General features: G+C 44.4%; 1 protein-coding gene across 1 annotated transcript; it reads left to right on the top strand.

Moving 5' to 3' along the window:
- Positions 1-219: 219 nt before the first annotated feature.
- LOC136492942 (probable protein phosphatase 2C 37) lies at positions 220-21,808 on the top strand. Its single transcript, XM_066488968.1, has 4 exons — positions 220-1,244; positions 1,805-2,242; positions 3,627-3,732; positions 21,184-21,808. Exons 1-4 carry the CDS (start codon positions 741-743, stop codon positions 21,534-21,536), a joined length of 1,401 nt encoding a protein of 466 aa, XP_066345065.1. The 5' UTR covers positions 220-740; the 3' UTR covers positions 21,537-21,808.
- Positions 21,809-22,535: the final 727 nt, after the last annotated feature.

Raw genomic sequence — 22,535 nt, 5'->3', positions numbered from 1 at the left:
GATTTTTTATTATTAAGAATCACAAAATCTTTTTATGACATTTTGCTGAAGCCCCTTGTATTTGTGTGGCATTGTAGCCAGAGTTGGTGGCGAGGGGTAACTGTGGGCGTACTCCGGTTTACCATCGGACGCTTGTGCCTACACTACGCACGCGGAAGAGGAGGATGGATGCGTGGAGCGGTGCTGCAACGGCAGAGTACAAAGGAGATGATGGGCGGGCGTCGGAAGAAAGAGCGGCGGCACGCATCGTCCAAAGGCCGTCGCACGCCCGCGGTGGAGAGATGAGATGACGGAACGCATGCCGCCCGCGGGCTGCCACTGCCAGTTTGCGCCGCGGCGTCTCCCAGCGGGACCACGCGCCCCCTTTACCTCCCCGGCCACGTGTCGCCCGCAGTCCACGTCGCGCTTGCGTGGGTCCCGCCGCACAGAACCCGCTGCTGCTCTTACGTCCACGCGACCCGACCCACGCCGGGACGGGGAGACGCCAAGGGAAAGAAAGCTGAAAGAGAAGCCGAGTGAGAAGAATAAGACCTCGCGTTCGTCTTCACCACCACCCCGGCCCCGCAGTCTCCACCCGATCCCCCCTCCGCCACCTCGATCTCATCCGGTGACCTAGCCAGGCTAGCTTCGTTCGCATGGATTCACCTGCGGCTGCGTCGTCATCGTCGCTGCTCCGGGACTACTCGTAGTGCCGCCGCTCTTCCTCTCCCTCTTCCTCCGCGTGACCGCACCGCCCGCTGATGGTGATGGCCAGCGCCGGCGTGAACGTGCCCGCCACCGGTGCCGGCGGCGACGGGGTCGGGAACCCGACCGCCGCGCCCGCCGCCACCCAAGAATGCCGGCTGCGCAGGCGCGGCCGCCTCGAGCCGCAAGGATCCGGCGAGGCGGGCCCGAGCTGGGTGCGCCGGCTCCGCCCGGCGGCCTCCCGCTTCTCCTCCTCCTCCTCGTCGCAGTCGGCTTCCCAGGGCTCGTCGCAGGAGGAGGCCGACCCGGAGGTCCAGGAGATGGAGCTGGCGCCGCTCACGCCGGCGGGGCTGCAGCCTGAGCCCGAGCCCGAGCCTGAGCCTGTCGCCGCCGTCGCCGCGCAGCAGGTGTGGCCCGTGGCGTTCGGCTCCGTGACCATGGCGGGGCGGATGCGGATCATGGAGGACACCGTCTCGCTCCACCCCAACTTGTGCACCTGGGCCGCCGACGGCTCGCCCATGCACTTCTTCGCCGTCTTCGACGGCCACGGCGGCACCCATGTACGTGTCGTCTTGCCGCCTTCGCCTCGCCGCAGCCAAGTTTTACTAATCTCCAGCTAATCACTCCATCGATAGATCGATCCCATTCCCATCCCTAGTTAATTTGAACATTTCATGTCCATCATCACTTGCCAGCAGTAATTTTGTTAACTACTAATGAACGGTAACAAACGTTCATCTGCTTATTTACTCTCTTCCAGCCTTTTTTACTGGTACTGTCATTTGTCTGTTTGCATCATCTAACAAGAAAGGTAGTACTAGGCCATGGAAGGAGGGCAACATGGCCATGAATCCTTGCCGAAGCAAAAGCTGCAACAGCTAGCTTCCTCCTGCACCACATTTGGCCTTGGCTACTAGCACTAGTCAGTGACTGCTTTCTGTTGCTAGCTAGTACCAAGTGTCCAGCTGGCCACATTCTAGCTCATTCCAAATTCGACATGGATCCACGTTTCTCTACCTCGTTTACTTACTTGTCTTTTTTAGTATTTGCCTGTCTATCATTATTTCGGCCTGTTAATACTCCGTTAGACTGCAACTGATCAATGCATGTATGCACGCAGGTGTCGGCGCTGTGCCGCGAGCGGATGCACGAGTTGGTGGCGGAGGAGCTGGAAAGGGAGGGAGCCGCGTTCCTGCGTCGCCGGCAGGCGTCGAGCGACGCCGCATTCCTCGGAGGTCCGGGTCCCGCCGCCGAGCCTTGGTCGGAGCAGGCGGAGGAGGAGCGCGCGTGGCGGGCCGCGCTGATGCGCAGCTTCCGCCGCGTGGACGCGATGGCGCCGCTGGCGTGCGCGTGCGGCCGCGTCGCGCGCCCGAGCTGCGGCTGCCTGCTCTCCGCCTCCGGCGCCGCTGCCCGCTCCGCCGGCATCGTCGGCTCCACCGCCGTCGTGGCCATCCTCGTCCGCGGCAGCCTGATCGTCGCCAACTGCGGCGACTCCCGCGCCGTGCTCTGCCGCGGGCCCGAAGGGACGCCGCCCGTCCCGCTCTCCTTCGACCACAAGGTATGTAGTGGCTGCCTTTGTATACACCGATGGATAGAGCGCACTTGCTTACGTGTCGGCTTTGACTCGCCGTCGCCGACTCGCCGTAGTGTGGTTGTGGTCTGGGGGCGCCTGGTCAGTCTCGGCGACGTTGACCGTTGACCTGTGCGCCGGGGGTCGGGTGGGGGCCCGCGTGTGGTGTTCCCCCTGTGAGGTGTCGCGCCTCCAGAAGTTTCCGTCGCAGCCAACTCATGGTTGGCCGCAGGCGGTGTTGGTGCTCGCCGACGTGTACCGCGCTGACGTCATCAGCAACGGAGGGAGAGGGGGTGCTGCCGTGCTGGGGCGCTGGGATCTCGACACGACAGGGAGGCAGCGGGGCGCTGGTGCGGCACGGATATCAGAGCCGGCCATGCAGTGGCAGTCCCGAGGATACACGCCAACTTTCGGGGCGGTCGCGGTGCGCCGTCGCTGTCGCCGGGAGGACACGTGGCAGCGATGGCGGGGGACCCGAGAGCGGGGGGGCACGTGTCGGTGGGCGCGGGGGCACGTGTGGAGACCCGAGTGGTCGCCGGCAGGTGGGGCCCCCGGCAGAGCTCAAAGCCGCAGCGGTCTCCGCTCGCTGTCGCCTATGCGGCGGGGCCCGCCGGGGAGGAAGGGGGTGGTGGCCGGAGGCGCCACCTGGCGTGCTGCCGCTGCTCCGGCAGGAGAGAGAATCGTTGGGAGGGAAGAGGAGAAGTTGATGGGTTAGGCTAAGGCCATGTTTAGGTCCACCTAAAATCTAAAATTTTTCAAGATTTTCTGTCACATCAAATCTTGCGGTATATGCATGGAGCATTAAATGTAGGTAAAAAGAATAACTAATTGCACAGTTTGCTCGTAATTGGCGAGACGAATCTTTTAAGCCTAAATAGTCTATAATTGGATAATTTTTGCCAAATACAAATAGAAGTGCTACCGTAGCCAAAAGCCAAAAAAATTTTGCATCTAAACGGGGCCTTAGTCAGTGCTCCTGTGACTGCTGGTGCCTTGTGTTGGTGCTCAGCTCTCTTTTCTTTTGCTCTGTCCTTCCTTTTTTTTCCCCTCTCCGACGAGCGATGGGTGGTCACAAAAAAAACCAGCAAGTTTTTAGTGGCCGGGAAAAGAGGCTACTACGGAGTAGAAGCCTGGTGCGCCAACATTCGTGCTGATTACGACGCCATGTAGCAATTAGGTTTTTTTTTTTTTTTTTTTTTTCTAAAACACATCACTACTGTCAGAGTGTCTTGTCATTTCCAATGTTCTTAATCTGGGGATTTCATTGTTACCTTTGAGTTTACGACTTTTTGCTGCAAATTGCTGTTTTTATCGACTAACTACTGCTTGTCTTTTTTTTTTTTGTTGGGAATTCAAACAAAACTTTGTGCAGCCGAATCGCCCAGACGAGATGGCGCGGATCACGGCGACCGGCGGCCGGGTGCTGTTCATCAATGGTTACCGCGTGCGTGGAATCCTCGCCATGTCACGCGCAATAGGTACCAATGTCTGCACTTTTACATCATTTTACTTCATGCGCTTGCTTCTGGTAATTCCTTCGGCATATATTTATCCACCATCTAGTAATAAGTGTCGTTGCACTCGTACGTACTTGCTGATATGAACCCATTGGACCATCATCTACTTGCTGTTTCTTGGAATCGTGCATGTGATCTGGGTTCGGCTGTCTGAATCTCATCACTAGTACTGTTCTCATTAAAATCACAAAGTGATACTGTTTTGCTTTGCGCACGTCTTTGGCTTCCCACGTTTGATTTGATTTGATACCGATGTCGGTTTGGATAGATCATCCTTATCTTTAACCGCATTTTAGTTTTTTATTGATACTAGGTAGCGTGTCCGTACGTTGCTACATGATAGCTAACAATTTATATTAAAAACACACGGATTGTACGATAAGATAATAATACTGTAAAAATTAAATATCAACGTTAAAGTTACAGTTAATCTAAAAAGCAAAGTTTGTGAAATCCTCTTGAGAAGCCATGCAAAGAAATGTACACAATACTTGAATCCTCATGACAACCTTTTAAAGGGATCGAAGTTAGTAGGCATAATTAGATCGAAGTTAGGTAGGGTTTGGGTGCTCGGTTTCGCACAACAGCAAGGGAAGAGGAGGGATTGGCACACCTAGTGGTGCTCCTTGCAGGAAGGGGGGGGGGGGGGGGGGGGGATGAGCGGGTGCCCTCCCGGCTTCTGCTGCCGCGAGTCTTCATCGCAGGTGAAGGGCCTGACGAAGATCTGGCGACGTAGATGCGGACGAGCCGGATCTGGGACGCAGATACGGACACCAACGTGGATGCTGGTGGTCGGCGAGTACCAGGAGCCGGGAGTGACGGTGTGGCGGTGGTCCGGCTACCTGGTCACGTGGAGGTCGCAGGTGTTGGTGAGGGCGGTCGACGGGGGTGCTGCGGGGAGGATTGGAGGAGAGCGGGGAGGAGATCGCATGGGCGGGCGCGGGCAGTGGCGGCACGGCCAGCTGCAAAAGACATAAAATGTGGCATTGCTGTGATTCTATTTAGCCAATTATTATCAAACACTAATACAACTTTTTGAAGAAAAATTAAACATGGTTATCACATGCATGATTCGAAAGAATGTATCAACGAAGCAACATAAGAAGCTTGCCACTCATGTAATAGAAGGTTGCTTATTTCTAACCATCAATAAATGAAAGGATAACCTACTTGTCATTATTTATCACAACATCAAACAGAATTTAATAGTTATTTATGTCTGCATTACTTGTCGTAGAGCTTACTATAGCAGCAAACGATCATAAATTTATAATATTATTGTTCCAGATACTGCTAGGATTGCAACAAGAAATATGAAACACAGCATGAAGTTGATCAATAGCAGTGAAAAAAGATTAATTTTATGGAATTACATACTTATATGAATGAATCCTGTTGGGAGTTTCCAAACCCCAAGCAATGTCGAAGTAGAATACTTCCCTTGGACTACAGAAACCATGTCAGGTTTCAAAAAAACAAAAAGCCATCAGAATCAGCACAAGAAACACACATTTATGAAAATGCACATAGATTCCATGTTACATCTAAGAGCCAGCCCTCTCTGTTCTTCTCTTTGATCTTCATTACCTTCAGAAAACAACTAAGATTAAAAATCAGGGACGGCATAAGCGGAGCACTTTCGCAAAGATGAAAGGGCCATAAGCTAATATGACTTACTGACCTCATAACTAACTAATACTAATTACTGTAATCAAGGAGTGAGCTATGTTTGGCTTGATAATTGTCTTGTCAGTAATCAACAGAAAATAATTACCTAATTGATTGTAATATCAAGAAATAAAAGCCAGTTAAACAAAAACCTGTTGTTGAGGTGGCAAGGGCACCAAATATTGTGGGCTTATGCGTTTGACAGTCCACTCCATCCAGGCATCTGTTAAGAAGATACACACGGTATTATGAAGAATGAAACGTATGCTCTACAGCTTAGAAGGGAATATTAATAAACTGCTAAAAAGGCAATCAACATGTAAAATCCCTCAAAAGAAATTTTCTTGCCATAGTAAGAAGTAGATTTTTAAGTTGTCTAAAAAGGCAATCGACATGTAAGGGAAATTTTCTGCAGTGGTGGCGCACATTTTCGGGTTATATAATTTATTTATGTTCCATGCATGTGTGCAAATAGTACATTATCTGTGTGCTCTAGCCTCTTTTTATTATATAAAAAAAGAAGGTGTTGTAGACTTTTAAAAATAAAAAAGACTAATTAATACCATTTACTTACATTACAAAGCATTGATATTATATATAAACGGACCAGTAGTTATCTTCGTTGATCTGGTTTGTCAAGTCTTTAAATAGTGTGCGGCAACCATGATTTTCAATGGGTTCCATGTACCTAAGAGTGACTAAAACATAAAAAGATGAATCAGGTCTGAAGCTTCTCGATATCTTAAGAAACTTTTCCAACCTGAAACTTTAAGTTATGCAGCATGCCTGTCTTTTAACAATTTTTGGTAGCAATAGAAGTACATCAAAACATAAATATGGAATCATCTATGAGTTTTTGGTGGCAACAGAAATATCTAGAATGAAGTCATTTTCTATCTATGCAGCACGGCCCGTATCTGAAAGGTTCTAATGGCTAGAGGAGGGTGAATAACCTATTAAAAAAATTTCTACAACAACACTTAGCAAACCGGTTAGACAATTATAGGGCGAAGCAAGTGTTGCGCTAGCCTACTAAAAATACAAGCCATCTACCACAATTCTAGTTTCTATATATTCTAACCACACAATGACTATGGCACTACACTAAGTTAGTATGCTCTCAAAGGCTAACTAAAAAGCCACAATAACCAAACTAACAATCTCTCACAACTAGCTATACTAAAGAGCTTGATAACTAGTTTACGGTAATGTAAAGAGAGAGAGTAAGATAGTTATACCACCGTATTGAGGAATGAACCAATCAATCATAAAAATAAAAACCCAATGAAGATCAATCACCTCAGAATCAAATGATGACACAATGATTTTTTATCGAGGTTCATTTGCTTGCCGGCAAGCTAGTTCTCGTTGTGACGATTCACTCACTTGGAGGTTCATGCGCTAATTGGCATCACACGCTAAACCCTCAATAGGGTGCCACACAATCAACATAAGATGAGAATCACACAAGCCACGAGCAATTCACTAGAGTACCTTTTGACTCTCCGTCGGGGAAAGGACAAGAACCCCTCACAATCACCGTGATCGGAGCCGGAGATAATTACCAACCTCCGCTCGACGATTCTTGCTGCTCCAAGTCGTCTAGGTGACGACAACCATCAAGAGTAACAAGCGAATCCCGCAGCGAAACACGAACACTAAGTACCTCTAGATGCAAATATTCAAGCAATGCACTTAGATTCACTCCCAATCTTATAAAGATAAGGAATCTATGATGGAGATGAGTGGGAGGGCTTTGGCTAAGCTCACAAGGTTGCTATGTCTATGCAAATAACCAAGAGAGTGAGCTTGAGCCGGTCATGGGGCTTAAATAGAAGCCCCACGAAATAGAGCCGTTGTACTCCTTCACTGGGCATAACACGGGGTGACCGAACGCTCCGGTCATATCGACCGGATGCAGGACCCCAGCGTCCGGTCGCCCGATGCTTGCCACGTGTCATCGGTTTCAAACGCTGTTCACCTGATCTTAACGGTCAAGAGTTGATCGGACACGCTGCTCAAACTGACAAGACGTTTCAGCACCAGCGTCATGTTTCCAGTAAGGTTCCAACTACGAAAAATCACGACCGGACGCGTCCTGTTATGCACGATCGGACTCTCCCAGCATCCGGTCACTCAACGTCATTTTTGCGCGCGCCACACAGGTGCGACCGCCGCACCCAGACAGCGTTCGGTCACATCAACGCCAACGTCCGGTCAAAGACCGACGCTGCGCGTCCTCAGCTGCCACTGACTGGACGTGTCGGTCCAATCAGGACCAGCGTCCGGTCACTGTGTGGCCATCGTGACTAACTACTTTTCAACTCTATCTTCTTTATCTTTGTTCAAATATGCCAACCACTAAATGTACCACCTTGTGCACATGTGTTAGCATATTTTCGTAAATATTTTCAAGGGTGTTAGCACTCCACTAGATCCTAAATGCATACGCAATGAGTTACAGCATCTAGTGGCACTTTGATAAACGCATTTCGATACGAGTTTCATCCCTCTTAATAATACGACTATCGAATCTAAATATGATCACTCTCTAAATGTCTTGATCACCAAAACAAAATAGCTCTTACCATTTATACTTTTGTTTTGAGCCTTTTGTTTTTCTCTTTCTTCTTTTTAAGTCTAAGCGTTTGATCATCACCATGGCATCACTATTATCATGATCTTCACAATTGCTTCATCACTTGGAGTAGTGCCATCTATCTTATAATTACTTTGATAAACTAGGTTAGCACTTAGGGTTTCATCAATTCACCAAAACCAAACTAGAGCTTTTAATCTTTCCTTTTTGGTAATTGATGATAATTTTTTCACAAAGATATGAATTAAAATTTAATTAAATCTATGTTACTTGTCCAAGCATATTTATTATGTGTAAAAAGATATGGACAAGTTTCATAAACTCCATATGGTAGCAATTGCTCCTCCTACATATGTGCTAAGAGTTTAGATAGTAGCTTGCATATATGCTTAGATAGTACCATGTTGAGTTAAACACTCGTAGCATATTTTCTAGATCAAACACTAGGTTTACAAGCTTACAAATATGTCATATGTTACCATTAGATAAAGTCAAGCATAGAAGCAATAGTGGTAACATACAATCATCAAACTCATTTGATTTTCATGAATGAGTCTATTAAATATGAGAAATGACTAGATACACTAAACATGTCCTTAGCAATGATGTATGTCATGCCAATCAACTTTTACCTTAGATTGTTCGAAGGAGAGGCATGTCATATAAGTGGGGGTGCATCAACACATATTAGAGAAATCCAATATGTTCAACTTATTCCTTAGCTTGCAAAATCTTTTCTCATCCAATGGCTTGGTGAATATATCGGCAAGTTGATCTTTGGTGTCTACATTCTCAATGTAAATGTCCTTTTTTTTTTTTGATGATCTCTTATAAAATAGTGACGGACATCAATATACTTTGTTCTTGCATGTTGAACCGGATTGTTGGTCAACATGATTGCACTGTCATTGTCATATATCAATGGCATTTTCTTGAATTTGATTCCAAAGTCACTTAAAGTGGTCTTCATTCAAAGTATTTGTGCACAACAACTACCGGCGGATATGTATTCGGCTTTGGTGGTTGAAAATACAACACTATTTTGCTTCTTTGATGACCATGAAACAAGTGGGTTTTCCAATAATTGACATGTGTCTGAGGTGTTCTTTCTTTCCACTTTGCATCTCTCATAATCCGAGTCGGAGTAACCAATTAGCTCAAACTTTGCTCCTTTGGGATATCATAAACCAATATTTTATGTATGTTTTAAGTACCTTAATATTCTCTTTGTAGCCTTCAAATGGCTTTCTCTTTGTGAGGATTGAAATCTTACACATGCACACACTAAATATGATATCTGGCATTGATGCGGTCATATAAAGTAGGCTTCCAATCATAGACCGATATTATTTTTGATCCACCATATTACCACTTGCATCACTATCCAAGTTGCCATTTGTGTCCATTGATGTGCTAATGGCTCTACTATCACTCATGCTAAACTTCTTAATCATGTCCTTGATATATACTTGTCTTAACTTACAAATGTATCATTCTTTAATTACTTGATTTAAAGACCAAGTAAATAACTTAACTCTCCAATCATGGACATCTCAAACTCACTAGCCATAATCTTTCTAAACTCATAATAAAAGTATTGATTGGTTCATCCAAATATGATGTCATCAACATAGATTTGCAACACAAACAAGTTTTTGTCAATCTTCTTGATGAAAAAAGTGGTGTCAACCTTGCCCATCGTGAACCCTTTAGAGAGTATAAAGTCCCTCAATCTCTTATACCATGCTCTAGATGCTTGTTTCAAGTTATACAATGCCTTCTTCAACTTGTACACATGGTCGGGTTTCTTATCATCTTCAAAACCAGAAGGTTGCTTAACATATACTTCTTCATTGATGTAACCATTGAAAAATACACTCTTTATATTAATTTGATAGAGCTTGATATTGTGGGTACAAGCATAGACTAGCAAAATTCTAATTGCTTTCAATCTAGCAACCGGGGCATATGTTTTTCTAAAGTCAACACCTTCAACTTGTGTATAGCCTTGTGCTATCAATCTTGCTTTATTCTTTACTACTATCCCATCTTAATCTGGCTTGTTTCTAAAGACCCATTTGGTTCCAATCATATTGTGTCTTTTTGGTCTTTCCACTAATTGTCATATTTAATTTCTTGTGAAATTATTCAATTGTTCATACATAGCATTCACCCAATCAATATCATTCAATGCTTTATCTATCATCTTCTGTTCAATGGATGACATAAATGAGAAATGCTCACAAAATGAAGCCAATCTTGATCTTATTTGTATACCTTTAGAAATAACACCAATTATAGTATTAATGGATGATCTCTTGCAATATTGGTTGGTTGGAGGATTGAAACTTGATTGCTTGTACTTGTATGATCAAAAGATTGAGATGATGTACTAGCCACTTGATCCTGTTTATTGTTATGAGAGCCACTTGTACTAGGTTGATTTGTATAATCTTGCACATTTGAGTTAGAGAGCACTTGCACTTGATCATCTTCATCATCATTCACTTGTCTAGGTCTCAATTCATCAATATCTATGTTCTTCATGACATTTTGAAAGTTGAATGTCTCTAACATCTTTCAAGTTCTCATTCTCTACTTGTGAACCCTTGGTTTCATCAAATTTAACATTATGAACTTCCTCGAAAGTACCACTATTCAAATTTCAAACTCTATATGCTTTGCTTATAGTGGAATAACCAAGTAGAAATCATTCATCATATTTCTTGTCAAACTTGCCTAATCTAGTGTCTTTCTTCAAGATATAGCATTTGCAACCAAAGATCCGAAAATATGCAATGTTGGGCTTTCTACCATTAAAGAGTTCATATGGTGTCTTCTCTTTCAATAGGTGATAATAGAGACGGTTGCTATAATAGCAAGCCGTGTTGATAGCTTCGATCCAAAACGATTGACTCACATTATATTCACTAAGCATAGATCTTGCCATATCAATGAGTGTTCTATTTTTTCTCTCAACAAGGCCTTTTGATTGTGGAGTGTACTTGGCCGAGAATTGATGTCTAATTCCAAATTCATCACACAACTCATCAATTCTAGTGTTCATAAACTCACTACTATTGTTACTTCTAACTCTCTTTATGGTTGTTTCAAATTCTTTGTGAATGCTCTTTACAAATAATTTAAATGTTGCAAATATATCACTTTTGTCCACTAGAAAGAATACTCAAGTGTATCTAGTATAATCATTCACTATCATAAAGCTATATTTGTTTTCCACCAATACTAGTGTATTGTGTTGGCCCAAACAAGTCTATATGCAATAATTCAAATGCTTTAATAGTGTTCATCATGCTTTTCTTAGAATAAGTGTTTTCAACTTATTTTCCGGCTTGACAAGAGCTACAAAGCTTATCTTTTTCAAACACAACATCTTTCAAGCCTCTAACCAAGTCATGCTTAACCAATCTATTCAATTGTTTCATTCCAACATGACCAAGTCTTTTATACCATAATCAACCCATGCTAAACTTAATAAACAAGCATGTAGATAATTTAGTTTCATTAGCATTGAAATTAACCAATTATAGATTCATGTTTAAAGCCTTTGAAGATAAAATTAGAGCCATCTACACTTATGATCTCTACATCATCTATCACAAATACGCATTTAAATCTAAGATCATACAATTGAACCACGGATAGTAAATTAAAGTTTAAGCTCTCTACGAGCAACACATTGGATATGCTCATGTAATTGGATATTTGCAATCTTACCAAGTTCTTTGACCTTGTCTTTGCCATTGTCACCAAATGTGATACTATCATATCCATCATTGTCATTGGTGTTGATTGAGTTGAATATTTTTGCATCAACGGTTATATGTTGAGTGCACCCACTATCAAGAACCCAATATCTTCCTGCGGCTTTGTAATTGACCTACAAAAGAAGATTAATTCTTTTTAGGTACCCAAACTTGCTTGGGTACTTAAAGGTTAGTGATCACATCCATAGTTTATCAATTAACTTAGCCTTTACACCATTTGCACCCTTGGTAAGTATATAAAACGAATCAAGCTTAATGGAGGATACATTAGCGTTTTTGCTCTTGTTTTTGTATTCATGCTCTTTATGACCAACTTGCTTACAACTAGTATAAAACCGACCATTGTTCTTCACAAAACTAGTCTTGTGAGAAGCAAAGATCGCCTTTCCTTTCTTGGGTATAGCCTAATCTCTTTTTGTAGAGAGAAACTCTTTGGCTATCAAGTACATAAGTAAGCGGTCCTCACCACCATAGGTCTTAGCCAAGGTGTGAGCGAGCTTATTGACCTCTTTCTTGAGAGTCTTATTCTCAACCATTAGTGAGGCATCACAAGTTAAACCATCACTACTAGATGAGGTGGAAGTAGAAGTACTACAAGAAGAGTTAGCGGGAGCAACAATGATAGGCATAGATAATGATTCATTAATGATATCATAAGTTAAGCCTACATCACAAGTCTCAACATGCTTCTTTTTATTTTGTTCATTAAACAAAGAGGAATGAGTTTTTTCAAGCATCTTTGTGAGCCTTGTCAAGCTTCTCATGGGCTTTCTCTAGCCTCTCATGAGATGCATTGAGCTCATCAAAGGCTTGCTTAAGGGCTTTTAGTTCCTTACGTAAGCTTTTGCATTCCCTTCTCTTAATGTCAAAGTGTTTTTTAGCATCTTCTAGCATGTCAAATAGTTCATCCTTAGTAGATTCATCATCATCACTATCACTATCATTTTTATTTTTATTTTCATTATCATGTTCTTTATCACTTTCATCATCACAAATTTGTACCTTAATGGCCTTAGCCATGAAGTATGATGGAGTGTCGAAGAGAGAAGGCTTCTTATTGATAGAAATACTTGCAAGTGTCTTCTTTTTGATGGTCTTGTCACCATCACTATCATCATCATCACTTGAGTAAGCATCACTATCCCAAATGACCATATATGAACCACCCTTTTTTTCTTAAAGGTCATCTTATTCTTCTTCTCTTTTTTTTCCTTCTTGTTCTTCTTGTCATCATCTTTGTCGCTATTGTATGGGCATTGAGCAACAAGATGATCTTTGCTACCACAATTGAAGCACCTTCTTGACTCTACCTTGTTCTTGGATGAAGACTTCTTTTTTCTAACATGGTAGCCCTTTTTCATCATGAAATTGCCAATCTCTTGATAAAGAGAGTCATCTTATCATCATCATCATAACATGAGCCACCATCTTCACTTGATGTATCTTGCTTTGCCTTGCCCTTGGATGATATGGCCTTGAATGCCACTTTCTTCTTCTTCTCATCATTTTCTCATCTTTCTTCTCCTTTTCTTCCTTCTCGTCATCATCTCTATATGTATCATCGGTCATTATATCTCCCAACACTTGGTTTGGTGTTATGGTGTTCAAATCACTTCTCATTAGAATAGTGATCAATGTGCCAAATTTTGAAGGCAAGTATCTCAAGAACTTGTGAGAGAAGTCCTTGTCCTTCACCTCTTCTCCAAGTGCTTTGAGATCATTGACAAGCACTTGAAGCTTATGAAACATCTCCGGCATACTCTCATCCCTCTTCATCTTGAAGCTTGCAAACTTTTCTTTGAGAATGTATGTCTTTGCACCCTTCACGGCTTGAGTGCCCTCAAATGATTCTTCTAATTTCTTTCATACCTTATGAGCTCTCTCAATGTTCTTGATTTGCTCAAAAGTTCTCTCATCCAAATCATCATGGATGGCACTAAGAGCAATGTCATTATTTTGGAGTAGCATGTCTTCGACGGCGGTGGGAGCTTCTTCATCTTCAATCTCAATTTTTGTCTCTACCACCTTCCAAACCTTTCTATTGATTGACTTGATATAAGTTGTTATTTTAACTTTCCAATAAGGATAATTTGAGCCATCAAATTGGGGTGGCTTCTTGGTGTTGTTGATTTAAGCCATTTTTACACCGAAGGTTGTTAAGCCTCAAATTACGGTGACCTCGGCTCCGATACCACTTGAAAGGTCCTAATAGCTAGAGGGGGGTCAATAGCCTATTAAAAAATTTCTACAACAACACTTAGCAAACCGGTTAGATAATTATGGGTCGAAGTAAGTGTTGCGCTAGCCTACTAAAAATAAAAACCACCTACCACAATTCTAGTTTCTATAGATTCTAACCACACAATGACTATGGCACTACACTAAGTTAGTATGCTCTCAAAGGCTAACTAAAGAGCCACACTAACCAAACCAACAAGCTCTCACAACTAGCTACACTAAAGAGCTTTAGAACTAGTTTGTGGTAATGTAAAGAGAGAGAGAGCAAGATAGTTACACCGCCGTGTTGAGGATTGAATCAATCAATCACAAGAATGAAAATTAATGAAGACTAATCACCTCGAAATCAAATGATGACACAATAATTTTTTACTGAGGTTCACTTGCTTGCCGGCAAGCTAGTCCTCGTTGTGGCGATTCACTCACTTAGAGGTTCACGCGCTAATTGGCATCACACGTCAAACCCTCAATAGGGTGCCACACAACCAACACAAGATGAGGATCACACAAGCCACGAGCAATTCACTAGAGTACCTTTTGGCTCTCCACCGGAGAAAGATCAAGAACCCTCACAATCACCACGATCGAAGCCGGAGACAATCATCAACCTCCGCTCGACGATCCTCGCTGCTCCAAGCCGTCTAGGTGGCAGCAACCACTAAGAGTAACAAGTGAATCCCACAGCGAAACACAAACACCAAGTGTCTCTAGATGCAAACACTCAAGCAATGCAGTTGGATTCACTCACAATCTCACAAACATGATGAATCTATGATGGAAATGAGTGAGGACTTTGGCTAAGTTCACAAGGTTGCTATGGCAATGCAAATGGCTAAGAGAGTGAGCTTAAGCCGGCCATTGGGCTCAAATAGAAGCCCCTACGAAATAGAGCCGTTGTACTCCTTCACTGGGCACAAGACGGGGTGACCGGACGCTCCGGTCATATCGACCGGACGTAGGACCCCAGCGTCCGGTCGCCCGATGCTTGCCACGTGTCATTCGCTTCAAACGCTGTTTACCCGATCTCAACGGTCAATAGTTGACCGGACGCGCAGCTCAAACTGACCGGACGCTCCAGCACCAGCGTCCGGTCGTTTCCAATAAGGTTCCAACTGCGAAAAATTACGATCGAACGCGTCCGGTCATGCACGACCGGACTCTCCCAGCGTTCGGTCACTCAACGTCATTTCTGCGCGCGCCACACAGGTGCGACCGGACGCACCCAACCAGCATCCGGTCACATCAACGCCACGCTGCGCGTCCTCAGCTGTCACTGACCGAACGCGCCGGTCCAACCGAGACCAATGTCCGGTCACTGTGTAACCTCGTGACTAACTACTTTTCAACTCTATCTTCACCCTTATTCAAATGTGTCAACCACCAAGTGTATCACCTTGTGCACATCTGTTAGCATATTTTCGTAAACATTTTTAAAGGTGTTAGCATCTACTAGATCCTAAATGCATATGCAATGAGTTAGAGCATCTAGTGGCATATTGATAACCGCCTTTCGATACAAGTTTCACCCCTCTTAATAGTACGACTATTGAACCTAAATGTGACCACACTCTTTAAATGTCTTGATCAACAAAACAAAATATGTCCTACCATTTATACCTTTGCCTTGAGCCTTTTATTTTTCTCTTTCTTCTTTTTAAGTCCAAGCGCTTGATCATCACCATGGCATCACCATCATCATGATCTTCATAATTGTTTCATCACTTGGAGTAGTGCCACTTATCTCATAATCACTTTGATAAACTAGGTTAACACTTAGGGTTTCATCAATTCACCAAAACCAAACTAGAGCTTTCAGTATCGGTATCGGAAGGATACAAATATGCGGATACGACAATTTCTAAGAAAACACGCTACATAGATACATTTTACTATTTTTATAATAATAAATAATAATGCAAATTAAAATTGTGAAAGTCTAAAATTTAAGTAACCATACTAGATTAATGCTCAATTACCAAAATTTTTATCTAAAAAGGAAGTCAGGAACAGGAGAGCCCTAATGTCTATTGTGGTTGTGGCCGGTGACCCCAGATCCTATGCTAGGACTAGCACTTGCACTGGCACTACCCAAATATGTAGAGGCCATCTATTGGATGCAAGCAATCAAGCATGGGAAACACTAATCATGAAGCAGATGTGGGGAACACACAAAATCAAGCAACGAGAACTGCAGAACTAGAGTAGAATAGATCAAGTATGAAAAGAAGATGTATTCATGGGAGGTCGCCAGCAGCTTGCTTTGCTACTGAATCGTCCTCTTCCCTGCACATTGCCCCTGTATCGAGCGAGCCAGCTGCAGCCGCGGCGGACTGGTGGGTGCTCCCCAGCGTGGTGCTCCCGGCGCGACGGTCTGTAGGAGAAGTCGATTGATGGCACGGAGGATGCGGGGGAGGTTGGCGAGTACTGGTGCACCTCCTGCGCGGCGCACGTGTGCGCAGCAGGCGATGCGAGGGGGCGGGGTGAAAACTCATCGCTAGCGGCCGGTGAGTAGGGACGGAGGCTCGTTGCCGGCAAGCGGGGGTGGAAGCTCGTCGCCGGTGGCTGGCGGCCGGCGAGCGGGGTTGCGGCGTTACTACGTGGGGATGCAGCGCAAGGCGCGGGCGCAACCGTGCGGGACTACGGACATCGGACGTTAGGGCGTCGGGGCAGAGAGATAAGGGTCTGTCTTCCTGGGCTTCTTACTGGGCTGGGCCGTATCGGCAGGCCAGATACGTGTCGGATGGCGTATCCAATTTGCACGAAAATAATAAAAAATCGGATACTCCGAGGATACGTATCCTGGGCGTATCGGACACGTATCCGTATCTGATACGTATCGGATACGCGATACGCGGCTTCAGGGACATATCCATGTAACATAGTTTCCTGTTTAGAAACAAATAAATATGAAATCATCTATAAGCTTCTCGATATCTGTTTTGACAACTGGGTTTGGTATCCTCAAATCAAGCTTCAGGTACTCCCTTTGAACCCATATTATGATAAAAAACTGCAAGAAGGTGGTGTTCTAAAAAAATTAAAAAATATAAAGACCATGTTATCATCTCAGAGGAACAAACCTAATAAGGTTTCTTGGGAGACTGTCCCTAGGAGTTGTTTCAGTTACTCGTGGGAACCATCCTCTACATTTTATTGAGGAATCTACATTTTTGAACGGTTCACACTTGTTCAAGTTAACAAAAGGAGTATCCTGAACTCAATATTTATAAAAATCTACAACTATATTTAACATCAATACACAGTTGCTTGCTAAATGCAATTAAATAAATGTGGTTTGCCAAAAACCATCATAGTATGGATGAATCCAAGAGTTGACACCGAGGAATGTATTAATAGACTTCACGCAAAATTGAAAAGTGAAGTTCATTTGATGCCAAAGCGAGCATTATTAGGTACACATCCTGTACTAATATTCAGTGTGTAAAAGAGACACAAAAAAGAGAACAATTAGAAGATCAGTGATGTAAAAAATTATTCAAATATTTAGTTAGTCCGTATACCAATCCATACAAGCAGTGCCTTGTGTTTGTATCATAGTTCTCCTACTGCACATTGCACTCTTGTAGCGCATTAGTAGATATCTAGTGTAAGCAGCTGGCATCACGCATCAGCTAACTTCAATAATAAGCATATCAGTTAGAAATATAATTGCATAGCTCCGAAAGACCTTAACATTTCATGGCTTTATTTTAGGAAGCTATGAAGACAGTAAAATTCCTGACAATACTATATTTAAAACTGAAACAACACTATGTCTGATTAAGAATTTAAGAAGCTGAGATCACATTGGCAATTTTTTCAAAAAAAAGTATGCTACCATTATAGATACCTATGTCTGATTAATCTCTATGAAAAAAGATCGTGCACATCAAAATAGTAATTGATAAGATAATATGGCCTGACTGAAACTTATATAAAATAAAAAATCTACATAAACATTCATTTAATTAGAACCACATATAATTTTCCCTTGCTTTCTTAGTTCTCTAGAATTTTAAAAATTGAGTAACATAAATTGCCCGTGCTAACAAAAATTGAGTAACACAATATTTTAACCAAATTGGATGGTGCATTGAAAATGCAAAGTGCTTCTTACAGTTTAGACCTTACCTTCGAACTAATTGGTCGTTCCTAAGTTCGTAGGCTCCAAGGAAGTATCAGAATGAATGGTTGAAAAAATAAAGTTAAATATATTTTCTTTAAATACATCTATGCATAGTGCTCGCAGTTTCTAACAAACTAATTCTGCAATGTTATGTCTTCCACATGCAACTGCATTAGTTAAAAGAACTACAAAGGTGCCAATTAAGAATAGTAAGTTGATCTCCATGTGATCTAAATGGGTTTAAAATAAAATTAATTTCTCCAGTACCTTTTACCAGTAATTTAAGTGACTCTTTCTAGTGCTTATGCGCCAAGGCCAGCTCCAATCTGCTGTGCTCTGCCTTTCATTTCGTCCATATATGTATTTGATTCCACGCCACCCAAGCACCCGAAGTTCCGCACAATCCAATCAGGCTCCATCCATCCAAGCATAATCTTTATATGGAAGCAGCAATTAATTAACTATAAGCCACCAGGGCAACAAATCAGAAGCAAAATGAATGAATAGAAAACCAACAGATTGGATTAGATTTTCGTCCATGGAGAAATCAACTACACCCCAAGCTGACGGATTTAGGAGCTACGGGGAGGGAGGGAGAGAGAACGAACCTGGATCTAGATAGCACAGCAGGGATGGAGAGCCACGGCGGCGGGGATGGCATCCACGACGGCGGGGATGGCATCCACGACGGCGGGGATGGCGTCCGCAATGGCAAGGATGGCGGCCGCCACGCTCTGAGCCCACACCACGCTCCCCGTCCCACCGCCGCCGGGTGTGGTCGCGCGCCCTCCCGCGCGCCAGCAAGGTGTGGCCGCACGCCCGCAGGGGCTCCCATGCTCCGCCGCCGTTTTTCGCTCTCCTTATCACGGATGATTGAAACCCTTAGCTCCTGTGCCTTCGCATCGGTGGGGGTTGGATCTAAGGCGGAGGCGCTCCATCGCCTGGTGGCCGGCGGTGGCCTGGAAGGTGCCCTTGCCTCGCCTGGTGGCCGACGCCCTCGCCCTGGTGGCTTTGCCTCGCTCGCGTTGGACTTGCTGGCCTTCTCGGAGCTCCCGCCTACGGCAAGCGCCTCCACCTCAGCCGTGCCGACCCGCCGACGATGGCGCGAGCGTGGAAGCGAGCGAGGGGAGAGGGCGACAGTGGTGCGGGGTGCGGGGATGGGGATGGGGAGCGGCACGCATGGCGGCGGCCCGTGGGATCCAGCGGGGTGTGGGATCAGCGAGGACGACAGCGTCGAGGTAGGGTGGGGATGGATCCATCGTAGGGGGGGTGGGGGTGCGGTGATTACGGCTTTCTGTTTTTACAGCGACTTGCGCGTGGACGGGAGCCGCGGTATTGCACGGGCAGAGAGGCAGACCCAAAACAAATGTCGCACCGAAAAGTGTCTACACTTTATTCTTTTTAGTTGTAGGAGATAGGAGATAAAATCATGGGGTCATTGACGTGCTTGGGGGAATTTTCCAAGAAGCCAGCGTTATAGAAAATTTTCCATGCACATACACCTGTCGCTGACTTCTTGGTTTCAGTTTGGTCGTTTATTATATATGTTCCCATTTTGCACACATGTTTAATTTTGCTCTTATTGCCAGGCCACAGCTTTTGTATGGCCAGTCATGTTAGTGCATGCAGCATGAGTTCAGAAAATTTTCTCTATTTCTGTTTGGTTCGTGCCAGTGCTGTAAGCAGTATACTGATGATGAGTAATATGCGGGTGGCGTTAAGCTATGACACTTTTTTTTAACAAATGAATTCATTTACGTGCTTAGGTTCGCTTTGTTGTTTTGCCTTTTGGATTGCGTTTCAATGATAGACTGAAACTCCCTTGTGTGTTCCGTTTGTAAGACGTGCCCCTACATTGTTAAACTATAGTTTTGTTCCCAGCAATGTTGGGGGAATATATATAACTATACAAGTAAGCTAGGTTTGAAGGGGAATACTATATCTGAAGGGGGATTTGATTGTCGCTTTGAATCTTTTGCGAGTCCGAAAGAGAATCTATTCCTTTGCATCTTGCCATGGATCCACCACTTAAAAACCGCCGAGTGTTGAGGAATCAAACTGGTAAACATCGGCTTACTAAAACTGTTCCTTTTGAGCTCTATAAGATAATAAATAAAAAAGTGTGTGGCTTGTAAGTTTTGTGTCAGCGAGGTATGACTATGACAAGCTATAGCTTTTGTTCTATGAAATTAATTAAGGTTACTGTTGCTTTTGTAACATGGGATTGAGCTTTGCATGTTCACCACTATTATCCTGCTGTATTAGTTCATAGTACAATATTATTAGCCACATACTATTATAGTGTCGTTTAAGGAACAAGGTGTGCAGCTTCAGTCTTCAGATGAGCTCCACGTACATGTTATTACTTGGCAGTTATTGAGTAGATAAACAGTGACATCACTGATATCCAATGAGTTGTGACATGCTAATTGGGCTAGGAAGAGGATGGCCACATGTTCTTCTCTGCCCATCTCACCTGACCATTTTAAGGTTTACCTTTCAGCTATTCGTTGACAGCGATGATTGGGTTACTTAAGTTATATATTGGACATGACAGGGAGGAACATGTAGCTAGCGGGTGTGCTTGCGCCACGAGTTCGTCTCCGATTCATCAATTGTGGAAGTGCCATTTGGCTAAGAGTACTTCCTAGCTCTGATGCTAAACCAACCTGGATAAAGAAGTGGCCCTTTATAAATTAGTGGGGATAGATAGGTTTGATTACCCTATGGCCTATACTAGTGAGGGATGTTGTCTTGTGTTTGTGCCCTGAGTGAGCCCATGATAGTGATGTATATCTTTACCTTAATCAAGCAAGCTTGAGTAAGCAAATGATCTGACACGTAGATTTGCATTGAGAGTTGACTTCTTAGATCGAGTACATAGATGATTGTTTGTGTTGCTGATGATTCGATTTAATTATCAAGCGATGTACGTATCTGATTTTTTTTTTGGTAATATAAGACATAAGAGTAATATAATTCTGGGTGTGCAGGGGACAGGTTGCTGAGGCCTGAAGTGATCGCTGAGCCGGAGATCACCATCACGGAGCGCACGGTGGAGGACCAGTGCCTGATCCTGGCGAGCGACGGGATGTGGGACGTGATCGACAACGACATCGCCTGCAACGTCGCCCGCCAGTGCCTGGAGGACGGGATCCCGCCTCCGGCCTACGCCGCTGCCGCCGCAGCTGCAGGACGAGTTCCTCCGGCCGCCTGCGGAGTCGTCGGCCACCAGGAGGAGCCCCGGTGCGTCTGCGCCGCCTCGCTCCTGTGCAGGCTCGCCCTCGGCAGGGAGACCGAGGACAACATCAGCGTCATCGTCGTTGACCTGAAGCACAGGGAGTGAGCAGTGGCCGTAGGCTGCTCTGTTGCCATGCCGTCCTGCAGTCCGAGCGAGTCGGCTTAATCGATCTAGGAGTGAACTGAGACTTGTTAGGAGGTGATCGTCTACACCTGACATTTCCTTCGTTCTTTCGATTCTAAGACAAGAAGATTCTAGTTTTTTTTCTTTCGGTTAAAGTGGATGGAAGATTGCCGTCCTTAAGTCAAATTAAAGGGAAAAAAAGAGGAAAAAGAAACAAGGAAAAGAGAGCAATTGTACAGCATTATTTATAGTAACTTGTTTCCATTTTCTCAAGGGCAAGGACTGAGGCTAAGCTAGCTGCAGTCTCTAGGTAGTTCTGTAGTCCGCAGCCTTAGAGCAAGTCTAATGGATACGCCCGCTCGCCGGCTGCAAGAAGCTCTAGGTCACCCGAGCTGCCGAGCAGTGGTGGCGGACCTCACCGATCTTTAATGCTTCGCTGCGACGTGGAAGAACTGGAGTCGGGGAGCAGCAGCCATAGTGCATTTCGCCCGCTTTTTGCCGGCGTCTCGCCAGTCGCCCGCTTTCTTTTCTCTCCTGCTTTCTCTCTCTCCCACGTCGGATTTCGCCAGCTCTTCGCCGCTTATAATACTTGCTCTTAGGGATCGTTCGGTTCCTCGGGATTGAGGGCGTGGGACCATTCCAACTTGGAATGACTCGCCAATTTGTGAACATTCCAAGTTGGAAATTTGTGAACCATATTCAAGTTGAATGGTTCCAGGCCCTCAATCCCCAGACACCGAACAATGCCTGATTTGAATCGAATGCTGTAGTTCGATCATGTGGCTCCATTGATTTGGCTGGTGTCTGTTTGGCTACGTTCTGTTCTCTATTGTCTGCTGCTGGGGGTGTGGGATGCATTTTTATTGCAGGAACTTTGAGAGTTACTGCCTGCACTGCAGATGGTGAAGCTGTCAGATGCCATAGTAATATTCTTGCAGTTTCCTTTTTGTTTTTCAAGTACATTGCAATCATTCAGCGGAG

The sequence above is a fragment of the Miscanthus floridulus genome, chromosome 11 (assembly GCF_019320115.1).
Source record: "Miscanthus floridulus cultivar M001 chromosome 11, ASM1932011v1, whole genome shotgun sequence".
Classification (NCBI taxonomy): Eukaryota; Viridiplantae; Streptophyta; class Magnoliopsida; order Poales; family Poaceae; genus Miscanthus; species Miscanthus floridulus.
The sequence above is the reverse complement of the archived record's forward strand: the minus strand, read 5'-3'. Positions and strand labels throughout refer to the sequence as shown.